Source organism: Phyllostomus hastatus, unplaced genomic scaffold (assembly GCF_019186645.2).
Source record: "Phyllostomus hastatus isolate PE091 unplaced genomic scaffold, TTU_PhHast_1.1 phas_scaffold_385, whole genome shotgun sequence".
NCBI lineage: Eukaryota > Metazoa > Chordata > Mammalia > Chiroptera > Phyllostomidae > Phyllostomus > Phyllostomus hastatus.
In genome coordinates, this window is record NW_025334026.1 from 14,720,545 (window position 1) to 14,740,281 (window position 19,737).

At 56.6% G+C, this 19,737-nt stretch overlaps 1 protein-coding gene across 1 annotated transcript; it reads left to right on the forward strand.

Annotated features, from left to right (window-relative positions):
- Positions 1 to 379: 379 nt before the first annotated feature.
- Positions 380 to 10,373, forward strand: MYL10 (myosin light chain 10). The gene is made up of 8 exons (XM_045819572.1): positions 380 to 392; positions 2,770 to 2,811; positions 3,063 to 3,155; positions 3,678 to 3,753; positions 4,662 to 4,766; positions 7,388 to 7,466; positions 9,868 to 9,916; positions 10,215 to 10,373. Exons 1-8 carry the CDS (start codon positions 390 to 392, stop codon positions 10,311 to 10,313), a joined length of 546 nt encoding a protein of 181 aa, XP_045675528.1. The 5' UTR covers positions 380 to 389; the 3' UTR covers positions 10,314 to 10,373.
- The last annotated feature ends 9,364 nt before the right edge of the window (positions 10,374 to 19,737 follow it).

Here is a 19,737-nt window from a genome sequence, read left to right on the forward strand (position 1 = left end):
GGCTGGGCCACACTGCAGCTACAGATTCCCCTAGCTGGTGTGGGTGGCCCTGCCTTGAGAGTTCTGCTGCCCTGCCACGGTCCAAGGCCAAGTCTCCCCAGTTGTGTACCTTACTGGGTATCTTCACCCAAGAGCCCCTTCCTGGGCTCTGGGCCCAGGGCTACGAAGATCTGGTTGGCCCAGGGCTGGTGGAGACCTTCGTGGCTTGGACTCTCTCTGGATCTGACAACCCCACCCACTCTGAATGGCCCTGGACAGGTGTCTGGCAGGGAACACTCCATCCTGTCCTTTGTCGCTTTCCAAACTGTTGTCCGGACTTGGAAGAGTATTTAAAGAGCCGTGCCTGGGCTGCCCCAGCCCTGCTGCAGCGCGAGGGAGCACTCCAGACCATGGTAGGCTAGGGTTGCCCTGACTCCTGACCCTGACCTCATCCTGTGACCTTGACTTCATTTGTGATTCTCACCTTCACCTCATTGCCTGAACTCACCCTGACCTTGACCTTGCTCCTCTCATTGACATCCTTGCCCTTGACCTGATATCCCTGGTCCTGACCTTTTCTTCACCCTTGATGTCATGCCTGCACCTGGCCCATCCAGGGCTGCCCTTGATGGGGGGCCAGTCTGTCCATGTGGGCCCTGATTTGGGTCTGCTTTCCTGGATTGGGGGGGTGCTGCTGAGGAGAAGGGGAGGATGAGGAAGGGGGAGAAAGGCAGGGTGGGGTCAGTGTTAGACTTTTCAAACCAGGTGTGGGGCTCTGCTCCTGTTGAGAGGACGTGACCCCTGTGAGGGTCAGGGTGGGATTCCAGGACAGCCCGGGTCCTGCTGGCCTTGCCTGGAGGCCCTTCAGCCCCCGTGGGGCCTGCCCTGCTGTCCTCCCTGCCCCTGTGCTCGCAAGGGCTCTGTTCTTGCAGGCCCATCTCACACACACCAGTCAGGCCCTCTGGCCTGAGAAACTCTGACTCAGCTATCAGACTCCATTTCAGAAGCCACCTCCTCTGGGAGGCCTGCCCTGAGTGCCCGGGGCAGAGGGGCTTCTCTGCATTCTCAGTGCCCATCCCTCCCTCTATCACCCTCAACTGACGGTCTGTCTCCCAGCTGGACCGTGGGCTCCTTGGGGACAAGGATGGGCCCTGGTTCAGCTCTGGGTGCCTGGGCCTAGGCAGAGGGCCTGGCCGGAGGTCAGCAGGTACCTAATACATGTCCCGATGCCTTGAGATCGGCACACACGGGGAAGCCGAGGCGTAGAGCCTCTAACTGCTTTTTCTGAACATCACAGAGGCTGTGAGCAGTAACGGCAGGGTTAGCTCCCAGGTGTGGGCTAGCCCCTTCTGCCCTGAGGTGTTCTTTTCAGGGGATTTTTATTTTTTAGGGGCACATTATAAACAGGAATTCCCAAGACAGCCGGGCTGCCAAGGGACCAGGTTGGGAGGCCAGTTCCCCCCACACCCACAGTCCTCCTTCGGGGGTTCCGGGACAGGACAGGGCCCGGCACACAATAGGGCAAGGCATCACAGGGGGCCGCGGAAGGCTGGGGTGGGCCGGGGTGGGTGACGCCAAGGCCGAGGGCAGGTCTGAGGAGAGAAAGGGCAGAATTACCCACAGACGGAAGTGATCGTTTTTATTAATCAGAGGGAAATGTATATGTAATTATGTGAGATGAACTCTGCAGGGAGGTTCTTTTCTTTATGATGTCTGAAGGGATTTATAAATATTACAGAGGTTTTACGGCATCATAACGTCCTGGCTGCCCTGCCAGCCCCCCTTTCAAAGGATTAGTGGAGACAAAGCACCCAGTAAAAGCTAATTATAAGTCAGCCGTGCTGCTGCTCCTGAAGTGAGCCCAGGCGCCGGAGGGAAGTGGGGGCGAGTGCAGGGGTGGGGGAAGTTGGGTGGTAGGACAGGAGGGAGCTGGGGGAAGGGAGACCACACAAGCACCAGGGTGGGGGGCACGTGCTCTGGGGATGGGCAGACAGGACTGGGCAGGAGGGCGGTGCAGGCTGGGACGGGGCCGGAGCTGGGGGTGGGGGATGGGAGCAGGAAGCCCGTTTCTGTTCCAACTCTCTGAGCCAGTCCGAGGACCCTTTGATTAGGGGGGCCCTAGCGATGGATGCTGAGGAGGGCAAGGCCTCCTCCTCAGAGGGTCTTGAGGACTGAGAGCTTTCAGTGAATGCTCAGTAGAGGACTCCCAGGCACCGTGACATCCTGAGAGAAACGCTGGAATTATCCCATGTGGGTGGTCGCCTGCTCTACTTGCTGGGGAGTTCGCCCCTGAGCTTTGGGGCCCTATTTCCAAAGTGATCCCCACTCCGAGTCAGGGTGGGACAGGGGACCTCAGAGATGAGCAGACACAGAGACACAGCAGGACAGCGTGGTCATGCAATGGGGCGTGGCTGAGCTGGACTGGTGGGGAGGGAAGCATCTGGGGGGCTCTAATTAGCTTGGAGGTCAGGGAAGGCTTCTCGGAGGAGGTGGCAGAGAAGTTGAGCCTGGAGGATAAGAATTCTGGGAGATGGAAGGCCGGGAAGGTATTCCAGGTAGTGGGAATGGCAGAAGCAAATGTTGGGCGAGAAGAAGTTCAAAGCAGGTTTGGGACAGAATGAGGGACCCAGGAGGCTGCGGTTTGAAGTTCCGGGAGAGAGACAAAGGACAGACCTTGCAGGGCCGAGGAGCCCAGATGTTGTGCGGAGAGCACCTGGGGTGGTGGCAGGCGAGGAGATGGGCCCCATCTGAGGTCTGCTGCTAGAAAAGACGCCCCTCTCTGCTTCACAGCCTGGGAGCAGACCACCCGCCTTCCGGAGCCCAGGGGCCCAGGTCAGGAAGCAGCTGGCTGGCCTGTGGGGTGGGCGCTCCTGTGGGCTTCTGGCTGTGGGTGGGGAGCCACCCTGCTTGTCTGCAAGGCTTTACTAGGAGCTTTGTCTGCCTGTCTGCTCCCCGCTGGAGGGTGGTGGGTGTGCCATTCGGGACAACGACCCTGGGAGATGAGGCGTGAGGGTTGGGAGGCTGCGGAATGGCTGGCCTCCCAAGGAAGAGGCTTTGGCAAGGCCTTACCTGGTACCTCACAGGCACCGAGAAGAGCCCGGAAAAGAACAGAAGGCGGAGCCAGCTCCAATGTCTTCTCCATGTTTGATCAGTCCCAGATCCAGGAGTTCAAAGAGGTTGGTCACTGCTCCTGACGGCCCCCGAGGGGATTCACTGGGGGAGCAGCAAGGCGTGGGCTCAGCCCTGGGTCCCTGAGGGGTGATGATGTCACTATTCTCAGTGGCCACGGTGTGCCCCAGAACCTGCAGATGTGACTGCTGTCCCCACATGTGACTGCAGTCCTGACCCCTTTCTGTCTGAGCCTCTGCTTGCTGTGTGACCTCGGGGAAGTGTTTCCTCGCTCTGAGCCTGTTTCGCCCTCTGTGAAAGGGGGTTGCTGTGAATGTGAAAGGAGGGACAGGCACGAAGCCCCAGCAGCGTCCTGGCACAGAGTAGGAGCTCAGCGCTGGTTGGTCATCGCTGCCATGCTGGTGTCCTGAGGAGCTGGGCAGCCTGATAGCCCGAGGGGCCTGCACTGAGGGTGACCAGGCAGCAGTGTGCAGGAGGATGGACTCTTGTGGGGGAGGGGGATTTCCGGGGAAGGAAGCTGGGCTTGGGTGAGTGGGAGGGTGACTTTTCAGTGCCCCTGTCTCTGCCAGGCCTTCACCATCATGGACCAGAACCGGGATGGCTTCATCGACAAGGAGGACCTGAGGGACACTTTTGCTGCCCTGGGTGGGTGACCAGCAGCTGGAGAGGCAGGGGCTCGGGGCAGAGCAGGCTGTCCAGGAAGCGTGGGCGGCTGGGGGTGGGCCAGGGCATCAGTGGCTGTGAGGGGCTCATGTGTCATTTGGGGGTGCAGGGAGGGCATGGCTGCTACCGAGAAGGCCTAGGTTTCCCAGTTGTCCGAGGAGACCTTGCCAGGGAAGGTGCCCTCTCACGGGGAGGGCATTTCAGGTGCGGAACGGCCTGTGCGAACGTCAGGGGTGGAAGGCTGCTGGGGGACGGAGGATAGGAAGCACACTCAGCCTGTCAGCTCGAGGCTGCCCCCAGCCTCACTGCCACCGCCACCACCTCAGCCTCCCGAAAAGGGAGAGCAAGTTAGTTGTTTGTCATTCCCATGTTACAGATGAGGAAATGGAGGCTCAAAGAAACTGAAGCCGAGGTGCATAGGGGCTGGAAAAGCTGGGCCTCAGGCTCATTTGTCCCCAGGGGGGCAACTGGTTGCCAGGAGGTTGGGACTCTGGGATTCCTCATGGGTCCAGGAGACAACCAGATCTCCTGGAGCTCAAAGCTCAGCTCAGACAGGACTTGGTTCTGTCCCCTCCCCCCAACCTCAGCCCCTCCCCCCACCCAGGCCCTGAGGCCCCTTTCAGCCCCTCCCTGGGCTATAGACAGGGCAAGCTCCTCCCTCAGCGGCCGAGGCGTGGAACCCGTGAGACCTGTGCACATCACCAGCCTCTCCCTCGAGGAAGGTCCCCAGCAGGTGGGCGGGGCCTTAAGGTCCAGTCGGGGGACCAGTGGATAGGAGAGCCGGGAGACTCTACCGGAGGCTCTGTGGTCCTGCACTGTGTTCTCACGGCTGCCTGCAGGCAGTGTGCCCTCTGACCCTCACTGTGCTCCCTGGTGTCCCCACCCCCCAGGCCGCATCAATGTGAAGAATGAGGAGCTGGAGGCCATGGTGAAGGAGGCTCCTGGGCCCATCAACTTCACAGTTTTCCTGACCATGTTTGGGGAGAAGCTGAAGGGTGAGTGAGGCCCCGGGTGGCCCAGGGGAGGGAGGGGGGAGTGGGTGTGGGCGGGCTGGGCCCTGTGTGCACACATGCCCCCCACTGATGCCCACCCCAGATGCAGGAGCACCCACCTTCACAGCCCTGCCCCAGTCTCCACCCCTGCATCACAGAGAGGTGGTAACTGTAGTGACCCCTGCTTGCAGGGTGGTGAGGGGCCCAGCGGGACAGTCAGTGTGAAAGATCTGCCCCCATCAGGACTCCGCCTCAGCCGCCCCCCCCCCCCGGGGCTCAATGTGCCTGCTTGGCCTCACTGCCCACTGCCACGGGAGGGGAGGAGAGGGGGTGGGGGTGGAAGCTGCTGTGACCGATCACAGTTCCTGCCCTAGGGAAAGGATGGAGGGGCCTCATTCACAAGTGAGAAGACTTGGGCTCAGAAAGGACCCCACGACTGCCACAGGTGTCCCAGCACCAAAGTGGCAGGGATGGGACCTAACCCCGACTCCTGGTTCTAACCATTGCACCTCTTAAGATGCAACGCCAGGCCTGGGGGCAGGGTGGTATGGGACTCGGGACATTTCTGTCCCTTTCTCTCCAGGCTGTGGGAGCTGCTCCCTGCCCCTTAATGATGTCCCCTGGGCTTGAGGGCGCCATGGTCAGAGGGAAGGGCCAGGCTGGACTGCAGCGGCCCTGGGAGGTGGTCCTTGTAGCCACCCCACCCTCAGGGTGCCCCTGCCTGATGCTTTCCCTTCCTCTGCCGGCTCTGGGTTCAATACCTAGCCCCTCACTGACCCCAGGGTTACCTTGGGCAAGGCTTCTCTGCTCTTTGCACCTCATTTTTTGTCTGTAAAGTGGGCATAGTGCAGTTCCCTGAGGCTGCTACAACAAGTGACCACGCACTTGGTGGCTCAGACAAACAGTGATGTCCTCTCTCATGAACTGGGCTGGGTCTGCCTGCTCCACCAGTGCGGGTAACAGGGGCTGGGGCCGGCTGGGCAGGCACTATCTCTGCCCCCTGACCATCATGAGGACACATCGTCATGAGGTTCCTGCCAGTGATGGGGGGATGTAGCCACTCTGTCCCCTTTTGATGAGGTTCAAAGTCTGCAGAGCGGAGTGGCTGCAGGGTCAGCACAGTGCCAGGCGTGGTCACTCGGGACCAGCTCAGAGATGCCTAATGACCCAGACACCATCCTGTCCTGGATGAGTTCCCAGTCTGATGGGGGGACGCAGCTGGCCCTGACCCAGTCTGATGGGGGAGACACAGCTGGCCCTGACCCAGTCTGATGGTGGAGACACAGCTGGCCCTGACCCAGTCTGATGGGGAAGACACAACTGGCCCTGACTCAGTCTGATGGGGGAGACGCAGCTGGCCCTCATCCAGTCTGATGGGGAAGACACAGCTGGCCCTCACCCAGTCTGATGGGCTGGAGCCCAGAGTGGCAGAACAAGCAGGGTGCGCTGGACATCCAAAGAGCTGGCTTCAAACCCTTCCTCCCCTTATTAGTGGGGACCTCAGGCCTCTTTGAGCCTCAGTTTCCTTTTTGACAAACTGGGGACATTAGCACCTACCACGTGAGGCGCTCTGGGGGTTCCAGGGGATAAACTAGCGAAGCTGCAGGGTGGAGCGTGGCGCAGAGTGCTCAGGTGTGCGTGCAGCTGCGGTGGAATAGTGTTCGTCCAGATCTTCACCATTAACGATGCATCATCATAACGGATTCCAGGAAGCGGGCAGCAAACACCGTCCTTTTCTCCATTTCACAGTGACACAGCTTAGCCTTAAAGAAGGCAGGGGACATCCCTGGTCCACAGTGAGTGGGCGGGCAGTATGACAGAGGTGAAAGAGCACCACATACGGGTCACCTGGCCACCTGCTGTCATCCGCACAGTCTGTGAGGCCTTGGGCAAGGCTTCTTTCCTGGGCCTGAGCTCCCCACCTGCACAGCCAGGGGCCTGGACATTCAGTCTCGCTGTGGGAACACAGCTATTTCTTCTGAAGACTTCTCCTCCTGAAGCCCATGCTATGGAAGCAATGAAACCACACCTGCTCCTCCCCACGGCCCCCGCCCCCCAGCCTGCTGGCCCACCGCCCTGCCTCTGGCCAAGACAACCGTGCAGCCCCCCTAATGCCACTGCCCGAGTCCCGGCCTTCGGCCCCCGAGTGCGCACGTCTCCCTCTCTCCCCACACCCTCTCGTCACATCTTGGGTAAGGAGAAAGCGCCAGAGTCGCCCTCCCACCTCACTAATCACACGGCAGCATCAGCCATGAGAACTCAGACAAGCCGTTCAACCTCTCTGAGCCTCATCTTCTTTGCCTGTGAAACTGGGCCAGTCAGCAGGAGGTTAGACACGTAGCAAGTGCCTCGTCGGGTCTCCGTGCACAGCTGGGCAGGCATGCACAGCTGCATGCAGTGGCCGTGGCTACCGCTGCTGCTCCTCCTTCCCCCAAAACCTCTCTTCTCTTGCTTCAAGTGGGCTTGGCCCGCACTGTGGGGTGGGAGTTGGGGAAGAAACCCCCAAGCCGTTGCCCTCTGTAGGGGCCATGGGGTCTGCCTCCAGGCCCCCCGACACCTCTTCTCCAGCCCCTGCCCGTTCTCTTCACCTCGGTGCTCTCTCTGCCTGTGTGCACTGCGTCTAGGCACGGACCCAGAGGAGACCATCCTCCATGCCTTCAAGGTGTTCGACACTGAAGGGAAAGGTGTCATCAAGGCTGATTTGTAAGTCCCTCTGTCCTCCATTTTTGTTTTTCCTTTCTCCGAAGCCTCAGGTATGAAGGAGCTGGTGTGGGGTCTGGGCGGGCGGCAGCCCAGTCTCCTCTGCCCAGAACTCAGCCTGGCTCATCCATCTCTCGGTGTCCCTCCCCCTTTCTGGGCCTCAGCGCCCCCGCTTCTGTGCGGAAGTGTGCAGGGAGTAGGAGGTCTCCAGGGAGGGCTTCCCAGGGGTGGGGGGCAGGGCAGTGGAGGTGGGCCTTGAAGGATGACTAAAGGTGCCTGGGCTGAGGCAGGGAGTATTCCAGATGCAGAAATACAGCGAGTGAAGTGCCAGGGCTTGGCGTGTGCGAGGAGGAGGAGTGGGCTGTGGCTGAGGGTGTGAGTGGGGGACACTGAGCACAGAGGGGCAGGCGGGGCCTGTAGGGGGCAGCTCACTCACCAGGCCCTGGACCCTGGGTCTGCCCTGGGGGTGCAGGAGGGCCTGGGAAGGAGTTAGGCAGGGGCAACATGGAGGCCAGCAAGGAGCAGAAGAGGGGAGGGTCGCAGCCACCGTCACTGAGATAGAGGGGAGTGGATGGGTAAGTGAAACACCAGAGGCCAAAGACAATGGGATCCAGGGTTCCGCGGGGAGGATGGGGCAGAGGTTAGCCAGGGCCTGAGTGGATCCGGGAGGGAGTGGGCACGTGGGAAGGGAACAGCCCAGCTGGGAAGACATAGAGGGTGAGGTGGCTGTGGGCAGCCATCTAGTGGGCCACTGGGCCACCATTATGGAGGTGGGGGCACTGGCGCCTGCGAGCCTCAGCCCAGCGAGAGCTCGGCGCCGAGAGCTAAGGGTGGCGGGCAGGGGCAGGCAGGGCGTGGCCACCTGTTCAGGGGCTGGGACACTGAACTGACCTCTGACCTGTCCCTGGGCCATCCCTTCAGAGCCTCCGAGGCCTCGCTGGGCCTGTGGGTGATCCTGGGTCGGCAAGATTTCCTCTCCAGGCACAGGCTTTCTGACCAATTACTATGATGCTCAGGCCTTGGCTTTGAGACTAGTTTTGCTGCCTATTAGAATCATCCCTTAACGGAGGAGGGCTGGGAGAGGGCAGGGGGCAGGGGGAAGTGGGGAGGGTCTGTTTTGTCTCTCAGACGTTTTCACCGTCCTCTACTCCCCAAAGCTGTGAGTCACTCTCTCCAGGGGGTGGGTGATGAGGACTCCTCCAGGCTGCAGCCCTCTCCTTCCGCTCCCTGAGAGCACACGGTTCCCACCCCCATCTTGGAGACCTGGGGGAGACCCTGGGGTGGCCCCCGGCGTGGCCTGGACCAGCCCCTCTGCCGCCATGCACCTTCACTCCCAGCAGCATGAGGCCAGGGCTGGGAGGAACACGTTGGGGACCCAATTTGGGAGCCAAAGGCACCGCCCAGGGATAGGGGACAGGAAGATGTGGCTGCTCGCCAGTCAGGCCACAGAGGAGGCTCTGGTTGAAACAGAGTCTGTGAAAAGTCCCCAGCTTGGAGAGTTGGAAACTGTGACTGTCCTGTAGTAACATAAATAATGGAAAATGTGTGTCGGTCCTTCGTGGGGCCTGCCGTGGCTGGCACCACAGGGCACTGGGTGCTCAGGGCCTGGGCAGCCCTCTGAGCCCACGCCTGCCCTCTGCTGCCCCAGAGCCCTCTGGGCGTCCTCCCCCCAGCTCCTAAAGCATCAGTCTGTCCCCACAGCCCCAGACTCACCTTCCATGCCTCATCTCCGGCCACTCCTGCAGGCCCAGGCTGCTCTGGCTCCTGTGTGCAGCTGCTCTGGACTGCCTGGGGGGACGGGCCCCACACTGCCACCACAGATCACCCCCCACCCAGAACCTCAGTTTCCCTCTCTGTAAAGGGAGTTTATGGCACTCACTTCCCAGGGCCACGAGGAGCAAATGGTATCTGCGCAGGCCCGGGAGGATAGGCACCTGGATGGGCCTTCCCGCCCCTGGGCTGAGCATAAGCCCCTTGCACGCCATAGAGCGCCATGCAGACGTCAGCAACCATTGCAGATGGTAGCACAGGGAGAGCAGCAGAACAAAGGCAAAGAGGTTGCCCTCAGTAACCTTGAGGTTGGTTATTAGTGCACGATGGGACATCAGAGTGGCCCCCAAGGTCATGTTGGAGTCCCAAGGTCATTATAGTTGGTCCCCACTTGATGCTGGGAGGAGAGTCAACATTACAAAGGAAGAAACTGGGGCTGAGCTAAAGTGTCCGCCTGAGCCCATAGTTATCTGGGGGCTGCAGGGCCAGCCCCATCCCCTTCCTGGCCCTCACTGGTGTCCTCCTGGGCCAGGACTCCTCCCCCAGGCTACCTGTCCTCCTCACCCTGGGATTTGCGTGTCCCCTCACAGGGTGGCTCTTCCCCTGAACATGACCATTTCTCTCCCTTGAGCAGCATCAAAGAGAAGCTCATGACCCAGGCAGACCGGTTCAGCGAGGAGGAGGTAAGCTCTGGTTTTTTAGGGAACCCTTCTGCACTGCTAAGAGTCTTTCTGGGGGCACAGCCCTGCCCTTCTCAGGAGTGACCCCCGCCCCTCCCCCCACCGCAGACCACTCTTCTTTAGGTGCTGAGATTTCGCCTCCCTGGATTCCTCAGATGAGAGCAGAAGGGTTGGGGTGGGGGTGGCTGTGGGACCCTGGCCTCTGTGCCCTCTACCGCCACATCACCATCTGCGCGCTGACACCCCTGGGTGACCCTGGTGTTTGGTCCTGGTCCAGGCTGACTCCCTGCTCCTTCCCCAGATCAAGCAGATGTTTGCGGCTTTCCCACCAGACGTGTGTGGCAACCTGGACTACAGGAACCTATGCTACGTCATCACGCATGGCGAAGAGAAAGACTAGAAGGGGATCATGGACCTCCCCGCGGTCAGAGGCAGCAAACACGGGGCAGCCAGTGGGGGGCTCCTGTGACCAACATGTTTAAGGAAAGGCTCCCCTTGCTTTGGGGGTGGGGTGCAAAGCGAGAATAAATAATGCTAACAAGCTCTGAGTTTTTGTGATTAATACTCCTGCTGGGGAGAAAGCTAAACATTCCTGTGTTGTTGGTTTTTCCAAAACTTTTTACTTCCCTGGCTTTGCTCAAATGTTCCTGATGAGCTAGTGTTTAGAACTAATTGACAGTTTTAATGATCTCCAGCTGGGCCACAGGATACTGCCTTCATTTATGAAGCTTTTATTGAGCACCTAGTACATGCCAGAATCATTGCCAGTCCCAGGGACACAGTGATGAGCCAGTGTTGTTCTGGGCAGGAAGGTCATGCAGTGAGGAGGACAGGGATTGGGGTGGGGACGCGGAGGGAAGCAAGTCCAGGAAAGGCCTGGAAGCTAGGAGCTTGGCAGAGGCGAAAGAGGTGGAAAGGAGGGGTTGATTTAGGGCATGTTTAAGGAGAAGGCCAAGAGCTCTTAAACAGGACACACACAGCACCAACCACAGAATAAAAGTGCGTAAAATGGACTTCATCAAAATTTAAAACTCCTGCTCAGCAAAAGACAATATGAAGAACACGAAAAGGCTGGAGAAGATATTGGCAGTGATAAGTTTTGACAAAGATCTCATATTCCAAATATACTTTTTAAAAATCCTACACATTGATACTGGAAAGATCACCAAAACAAACTAACAAACAAAGTAGATGACAAAAAAGGACATCCAAATGACCAATGAAGACCTGAAAATATGTGCAACCTCATTTCCCATAAGAAAAATACAAATAAAAACCTCCATCAGGTGCATACCCACTATGGCTAAAAGTAAAATGCTTGACAACACCAAGTGTTGATGAGGATGCAGAACAAACAGAACTCTTTGATTTTGGTAGCAGGAGTGTAAAGTGGGCCAACCCCTTTGGAACACTCACTGGCAGTGGCTCTTAAGTTAAAATACACGCATATCCTGCACCAGCAGTTCCGTCTTAGATATGTATGGCCGGAAATGTCCATCATGCATCTTTCAAAAGACATGTGTAAGATTTTATAGATTCATAAGAGTCCCAAACTGGAAACAAGACAAGCTCCATCAAGAGGAGAATTGATAAATGATCATATGTTTGTGCAGCAATGAGAATAAACTATAGACACACAGCACAGCATGGTGCCGGTCTCACGTGTCACACTGCACAAAAGACACAGACAAGAGAGCTTACTTAGCTTATTTAAAATTTGTTTATGGGAGCATACTCTAATAACACATTTTTATTCAGGTACAGTTCACATACCATAACATTCACCACTTTAAAGTAACAATGCGGTGGCACTACGTGAGTTAAGTGCATTCCCAGGGTTGGACAACCATCGCCCCGTTTGTACATAGAACGTTCTCACCTACTGGAGAGGAAGCACATTGGTGGTCACCCCCGTCCTTCCGGCACCCTGCCCCTGGGAGCCGCCCATCTTTCTCTTCCTGTGGATTTGCCTCTTCCAGACAATGTACATAAAGGAGATCACACAACACAGGGCTTCTCGTGTCTGGCTTCTTGGCATAATGCTTTCAGGGTGCGTCTGTGTTATAGTGCTTTATTCTGTCTTACACCTAACATTTCATTGTCTGACTATATTCCATTTTGTTTATCCATTCAATCTCTTGATGGCCATTTGGGACGTTCCCACTTTTTAACTATTATGAATAAAAGTGCTATGTACATTCATGAACAAGTTTTTGTGTGAACATGTTTTTGGTTCTCTCGGGCACATACCTAGGAGTGAAATTGCTGGGTCATACAGTAACTATACATTGAACTTTTCCAGGAATTGCTAAACTGCTTTTCAAAGCACTTTCTAAAAGTGACTGCACCATTTTACACTCCCATTGGTAGTGTTCACGTGTTTCACTTCCCTCACATCCTCACCAGCCCTTGCTATTTTTCTTCCCTTTTTTTAAAAGTTACAGCCATCCTCATGGGTGTGAAGTCGTGTCGCATTTTGGTTATGCATTGAATTTCCCCAGTGATTACTGATGCTGAGCACCTGATCATCTTCTTGCTGACCATTCGTACAGCTTTGGAGAAATGTTTATTCAAGTTCTTTGACCATTTTTAAATTGGGCTGTCTTTTTTGCTGTTGGGTTGTAAGAGTTCTTTGTATATTCTAGAGAGAAGATTCTCTCCAGATATGTGATTTGCAAGTATTTTCTCCCATTCGGTGGGTTGCCTTTTCACTTTCTCGATAGTGTTCTTTTATGCATTTCCTTTATTCTAAATGTTTTATAGTTTTCAAATTTAGGATTTTAAGCCATCTTGAGTTATTTTCTTGTTTATGGCATGAGGTAAGGGCCCAAGTTTATTCTTTATCCAATTCTCCCAGCATCATTTATTGATGAGACTATTTCCTCCCATCGAACCGTCTTGGCGCTCTTGTCAAAACCCAATTGATCAGAGATGTATGGGGTTGATTTCTGGACTCTCATTTCTAGTTCATTGATCTCCATGTCTAAGAGTATATGCTTTCTGATTCCATTTATGTGGAATTCAAAGCCAGGCAAAACTAACTTATGATATCAGAAGAGAGAATAATGGTTACTTCTGGGCTCCGGGTGGAGGGAGGTGAAGGGGGGAGGGGAGGGCCGAGAGAGAACCCTATGGGAGCTGGGAACACTGTCTTGATCTGGGTGGTGGGTATCGGGTGTAAACATATATGAAAGATGACCAAGCTGAACCATTAATATTTGTGCAATTACCATATTTTTGGACTACCCCCTGCCGATTTGGGAGGAATAATGCTTGTTAATGCTGCTGTTGAGTTCTTTTACATTTGCATTGGTGAAATATTATATTATTTACATTATTAAATATTTTACCACATTTTTTGCTTTAAAACTTTTTTTCTATTTTTCTCCTCTAAAACCTAGGTGTGTCTTATGGTCTGAAAAATACAGTAATACTCTTCACTATATTTATGTTCTATATTCCAATAGAAAGGAAGGGAAAAAGAAAAAGATGAGGAGAAAGAAAAGAAAAAGAAAGAGAAAGAAGGAAAGAGAAAAGAAAGAAAGAAAGAAAGAAAGAAAGAAAGAAAGAAAGAAAGAAAGAAAGAAAAAAGAAAGAGGAAGGAAGGAAGGAAGGAGAAAAAGAAAGGAGGGAGGGAAGGAAGGAAGGAAAAGAGAAAAGACAGCAAGATCAGAGGGTAGGGTGGAGAAAATGGGTGTGGAGGGGACTTGGCTTTGGTGACTGACGGCAGGATGCCCTGGGGCAGAGAACTCAGGGGAAGGGGCTCTGGGGAAAGGGCCCCTTTCCACTGGGGGCTTGTCCAGGAGGCAGGTGGATGCTAGGGAAGCAGCAGCCAGTGTGGGACAGAGAGCCAGGGCCCCTGTGCACCAGCGCAGGGAGAGCGGGCGGTGGGACGAGAACCCACAGACCAGCCCGAGCACTCAGAGCAGGAGGAACGCCGGGCCGAGTCAGTAGTAAGCTGGCTGACCGGTGGGACCTGAGGGCTGTAAGATTCCATGAGGTCGACTTGAGCAGAGAAATGCCAACAACCTGGGACCCGGTGCTCCAGGCGCCAGGCTAAGGTCCTCGTGTGCTCTTATTCGTCGTATCCCTGTGAGAACAGGAGAGGAGACCGAGGGCCAGAGCTGGGCGTGAAACCCAGGAAGCCTGGCTCCCTGACACCACCGCCCAGAGTCCGGGGTCCGGGGGCAGGGACTGAATTTACAAAAAGGAGGTTCCGTTCCTTGTCCGTCGTCTCCTAAGCTCCTCGTTCCCTCTCAGGGAGGTGGGAAGAGAGGTGTCCTCATCAGCCCGCAGCTGCCCTGCTCAGGACCCAAGAAAAAAGCTCTGTGAGCCGGGGTGGGTGGGGCCCGAGGGTGAGGGGGAATATTCAGAAGGAGGCCTCCTTCTGCCCAGGCCTCCTCCCTCTGCTCTCCAAGAGTTCAGCTTTCCTGGAAGGCAAGGACTCAGCGGCCCAGGAACTCATCAGACCTGTTTGTGTCCCAAAGAACCAGGCCAGAGCCAAGCTGGAGGGAGTGGGTGCCACAGGCACCGGCTCACCTGCCTGGCTCCCTGCCTGGCAGCTCCCGGCTGCCCTGCCCCCCGGAACTAGGTCTGCATGCCTACCTCCGGGAGGACACAGGGGCCACCAGTGCGGAAGGCCAGAGGGCCTCTGTGCAGGTCAGGAGAGAAGACTGGGGGCCATCCTCCTGCTCCTTCATTCCTCCATCCTTCAGACATCCATCCACTTGTACTGCCTCTGTTTCAGGTCCTCGAGGGGCTCCGGGTAGGAGAGACACTGTGACCTGGCCTCAGTGACCCAGCTGGGAGGGGCACAGTGGGCCAGTTGTGAGGCCCCTGGTGGCTCCAAGGCCTGAGTCTCTGCCTCTCTGGGCATCTCTGCAGCACTGCTTGCTCACGCTCCCTCTCCCCCGCACTGCGGGTCACTGGTGGCCTCGGCTGCCCCTGACTGGGCCCACCACCACTGCCTTCAGTCTCTGTGACTCTCTAAGGATAGTTAGAGGGATTCTCGAGGGATTCCTGGACTGGCTTCATAAGATCCCCAGATGCAGTCCCCCTGACCCACCTCTGGTTCAGGCAGCTGGGGAGGTCTACAGAGCTACCCCTTCTGGGGGGCAGGGGCTGGGCTCCTGACAGCCAGAGAAACACTGGGAAGAGCACACACGCCGGCGGACACCTCACCTCTCCTGAGTCACGTCTGGAATCACCTTTGTAAAGGGACCAGAACTCCTGTGGCCTCCCTAACCTCCCCTATACCACTGTCCTCTTGGGTCTGGGCCCCTGCTGCACAGCTTCATTCAGTTCCTGGAGTGCTCTACATTTCCTTCCCGAGGGAACACAGGGCCTTTGCATACACTGTGCCTTCTGCCTGGAACACTGTCCCACCTGGCACCGCCCCTTTCTTTGCCCAGTTACTCTCTACTTAGCTTTCTGCTCTCAACTCCGCATCATATCCCTAGGCCCTGATGCCTGGAATAGGCCAAATCCCCTTCTGTGCACTTTCAGGGCACCACACACTTTTAGCTGGGGATATATAGTGGTGTTTGCTTTCCCCATAAGGCTGTAAGCATGGGATCAGGTTGGATTTTGTCCACTGGTGTACCCCCAGCACCCTGCACAGGGCCTAGCACCTAGTAGACCCTTGGGAGACATTGAACCAACACCAGGAAGCCCAGAGAGCCGACCTTGAATTGCAGAGGCCCCTGGAGGCAGCTTCCACAACCAGCTGCTTCATGCTCTGGGCCTCCGAGGAGGCGCTGTGGGCCAGAGGGTGAGGCCAGGGTCTTCAGCCAGTCCAGAGCCGTCCCTCAGGCTCCACGGTCTGGGCCTGTCTGTCTGGCCCTTAGTTTCCCCAGCAGAAGAGATCCTGTGGCTCTTGGGGTCGCAAGGACACCATCTCTGGGCCTGCCTGGCTATACTGCACCCAAGGTGACCTGTCCCATGAGCTGGCCAGACCAGCGTTCTTGGTGGCCCCAACCCGGTCCTGACAGGTGAGAGGCCAGCACCTCCAGGCATGGCCATAGCGGACCTCGGTGTCCCCAGGGATCCGGCCCTGCCCTGGCCTCGCTGGCTCCCCCAGACAGCTGGGTCTCATTGAGGATAATTAGTCCCGTGAGCCGCCTGGGTCTTGGCATTTCATTCTCCACTGTGATCCGTCAGCCGGGGCCTTCGGACGTGGCCCCGTATAAATCACGAGGGGGTAGCTGTTAAGAGAAACAGCAAATTCCTTCCACCCATGTGGCTGGCTAAATTGACTCTGAGAGCAGATTCCCTCCTGGCACTCACTCAAGAATGGCCAAGTCCTTTGAAGGTCTTTCCAGGACAGACCCCAGGGGCTTGGAGCCGGCTGGGCGGGAGCGGGAGTCGCCTGGGGAGCCTCTGCTGACGGAGGGAGGGCAGGGCCGCCCCAGGACCGTGGCTGTGGCAGAGCCCCTGCCTGACGTGGTTTCATCATCGCTCTATGTCTCTGTGGCCGCCCTGGGGGGTGACTCTGCACCTTTTCTTTTTCACAGCCAGGAAATGGCTGATGTGGTGGTGGGGGAGGGTGGCAGGGGGGCTGTCAATGGGGTCCCCAGCCAGGGACACTAAACCTCAGAGCAATGAAACTTCCCGGTGGAATTTTAGGCCTCAGGGGCGGTGAACAAACTTGGCGAGTTTATGAAGGGACCCCTGTAGCCACAGTCTGTTTAGTGGGAAATTCCACTCCATTCCTGCTGCAAGTTTAACCCTGGGCTGGGCCGAGACTTCGGTCTGGCTGAGGGTTAGTCTGGGCCTCCGGGGACCCCCAAGTGTCTCTCTGTGTCTGTCTGTCTCTTCCTGTCTGTCTCACACATAAAGCTCTCAATTCTCACTTGCCAAAGGCAGAAAAACTACGCAAGGGAGACACTGAGAGGTGGTGGGGACCTGTGCAGGTTCTGGAGCCAGAGGCCTGGGTTTGCACCTGGCTCCAGCTCGTCTGGGCAGGTCACTAACCTTGCTGCGACTCAGTTGTCCTTCTTGGAAAGTGATAATAAGGATAGAGTAACCTCACAGGGTAGTTCATGCCTTCATGAAAGCCAGGGTTAGGGATCCAAAAGTGGATAGACAGGCGTTATCCATCACGTGGACCTCTGCTGAGCCTACGTCCAGGGGAAGGCAGATGCCATGACCAGTGGCAACACCGTGATGCAAGAAGGACTCAAGAGGGTAGAGAGGTGGACAGTGGACCAGGTGCAGGTGGGGAGGGAGTAGGCCACCTGTGTAGGCCATAGTAAAGTTTTATCCCAAGAGTAGGGACACCTCTATTTCATTGACAGTGACATGATCACAGATGCAACTTCATAACCCAGAGTGACAAATGCAAAGTCCAGAAAGGCCTATGGAGCTGAGGAAGTGCAGAGGAGATGCCTAATCCAGCCTGGAAGGCTTCCTGGAGGAGGTAATAAGCTTAAGAATGACCAGGAGAAATGTAGGCAAAGAGGGGATGATGACGGGCCTCCAGGTGAAAGATGGAAAAAGGGAGTTTACTTCCAGAAAAGTCCATTCCTGATCACATCAAGCAGAGAGGCTCAATTTGGTGCTGGCGAGTCTCTGGCCAGACCGTTGATGTTCTTAACAAGCAGGGGGCGGACCACAGGCCGAGAGCCACCCTTTGGCCCCAGTAGCAGCTAGAATTGAGCAGCACAACTTTGTTTCACTTGATACATTTCTACGCTCACCCTCTGTTTACAGCACGTAAGACTAGCTTTTCATTTCAGTGAAGGTTCAGTGAAGGCAGTGAGGTTTCTAGGAAAGCTTTCTTTAAAGTAAATGTGTGTACATAAGTTGATTTAAGGAAAATGACTAATGTAGACAATATTTAGGGGCAAAAGTCATGAATACGGGATGGGAATCACTCAGCTTTGGGAAGAACTGGATCTGAAGAGGCTGTGAGAGACTGTTCTGGAAGCGAATGTGCCCGAACTCTCTGGAACACGGGTTCCAGAGCCCCTGTGCTGAAAGTGTCAGCTCTCAGTCTTACGTCCAAATCTCCTTGAACAAAGAGGCTCCAACCCGAACCCCAAGTCAGTAAGGTGGGGCCAAGGGAATGGGGCTGCTTATTGACAGACGGACAGACAGACAGACAGACAGGCTCCCCGCCTCACGAGTGTTTGGTGCCAGGCTCGCACAGGAGCCTGGAGTTGGCCATCTTGAAGCCAAACCTAGTGGGTGATTCAGGAGCCAGCTCGGTCCCACGGGTGCGGCACCCTGGCACCATCCTAAAGCCTGCTCAGGGCGGTGCCCTCCACGCCCACTCCCCCTGTCGCTCCACCCCTGCCTCTCCCAGCTGGTGTGCCACAGGGTTCCCGGCTTGCCTGATGCCTATGTTGTGAGGGTGCAGCAGATGAAATTTCAAAGCTCCCTTCTTGCTTCAGCTGCGACCACCCAGCCAAATTTGCTTGCTGCAGGCAGAAGCCATCAGTGCTGTGACCTTAGCCTCTGCTTGGGGTCAGCAGGCCTCACTGACCAGAAGTTGAGGTCATTTAGCAGGGGGATTCATGGAGAGGCTTCAGCCAGGACCATGGAGGAACGGTCCTGCTTGCCCCAGGAGGACTGGACCCACCCGCACCCTGACTGCTGGGGAACAGAATCGGATAGGCGCAAGCCCAACAGGGAGAGGCCAGAATGACGTGGGGGTGGGGGTGGCAGTAGCTGGGCCTGTGCAAGCAGGGTGGGGGTACCCTACCCTGAAGCAGAAGGTTGGACTGGCTCCTCAGGTGTCCCAGGTGGTACAGCCAGACAGGTGTCTGGGAGTGACAGGCACCCAGCCTGTGGACTGCTCTAGGGAAGAACCTTCTGCCAACCTGAGCCATTGTGTGGAAAGGCGCCTCTGTAGGGAGTACACTGCCCACGACTGGAGGCATGGGAGCTGGAGCTGATGGCCACATGCCAGAGATGGGACAGGCTGGCTATTAGAGACACAGTCACCCAGGGCAGAACGATAGGGGTACATAAAGCGGCCAGCCCACAGCCTGGCATGCAGTGGTATCCCTCTCCCACCCCACAGCCTCCGTGTGGCCCAGCCAGAATCAGGGCCCACAGCAGGCTGACCCAGAAGGACCCTGTGGGGTGTCTGAGATGCACAGTGCTCTGTGAACAGATGAGGGAGCCCCGGTTTGGAGAGAGATATCCCTTCCCAGCCACTTCCCTGTCCTGCTCCCCCCGCACACCCGCCGCCTTTGCGTTCAACCCATGTACCCGAACATGCTCAGGATCACGTTCCTGTCCAAGGCCTGTTACTGGGGTCATGGACACTAGGGCGTGCATGTCAGCGGGACGGCGTAGGGCGGGGAACACATGAACATGCAGCCTCTTGGGTGATGCTGGGGCTGTAAGGTGGGAATTCAAGTCTTTCGAGGGACTTGGGGCCCCTTAGTTGGCAGGGAGAGGGCTTCCAGGAGAGGGGCTGTGTCTAGCTCAGCAGATCCTCATCTCTCCAGGCCCCAGACGTCTCCATGCCACGAGGACACTGGACTGGGGGTGGGGGTGGGGCTGGGGCCCTGGGCGTGGGCCGGAGAAGGGGCTGGAGGGACAGGCCAGCCTGGAGCCGCCCTAATCTGGGGCTTAGCTCTGACTTCAAAGCCGGCAGCTTGGTTGGAATGTCCAGCCGTGGTGGGGGTGGAATGGGGATGCCTGGTTCCCATCAAGCTCCAGAGAGTAACTGTGGCCTCTTGGGGGCTGTGGAGATGAGGCAGGTGGCATGAGGGCAGGGTTGGAGATCTCAGTGGGGGCATTTGGTGTCGGGGAGCCCCAGCCGCTTACAGCTGTGTGACTTTGGGTTTGTGGCTTAGCTTCTCTGGGCCCTT

Excerpts from the sequence above, each read along its gene's own strand:
- MYL10 (XM_045819572.1), top strand. Across the intron at positions 2,812-3,062 it reads TCCGGAGCCCAGGGGCCCAG|GCACCGAGAAGAGCCCGGAA; the intron begins GTCAGGAAGCAG and ends GGTACCTCACAG. Across the intron at positions 3,754-4,661 it reads GGACACTTTTGCTGCCCTGG|GCCGCATCAATGTGAAGAAT; the intron begins GTGGGTGACCAG and ends CCCACCCCCCAG.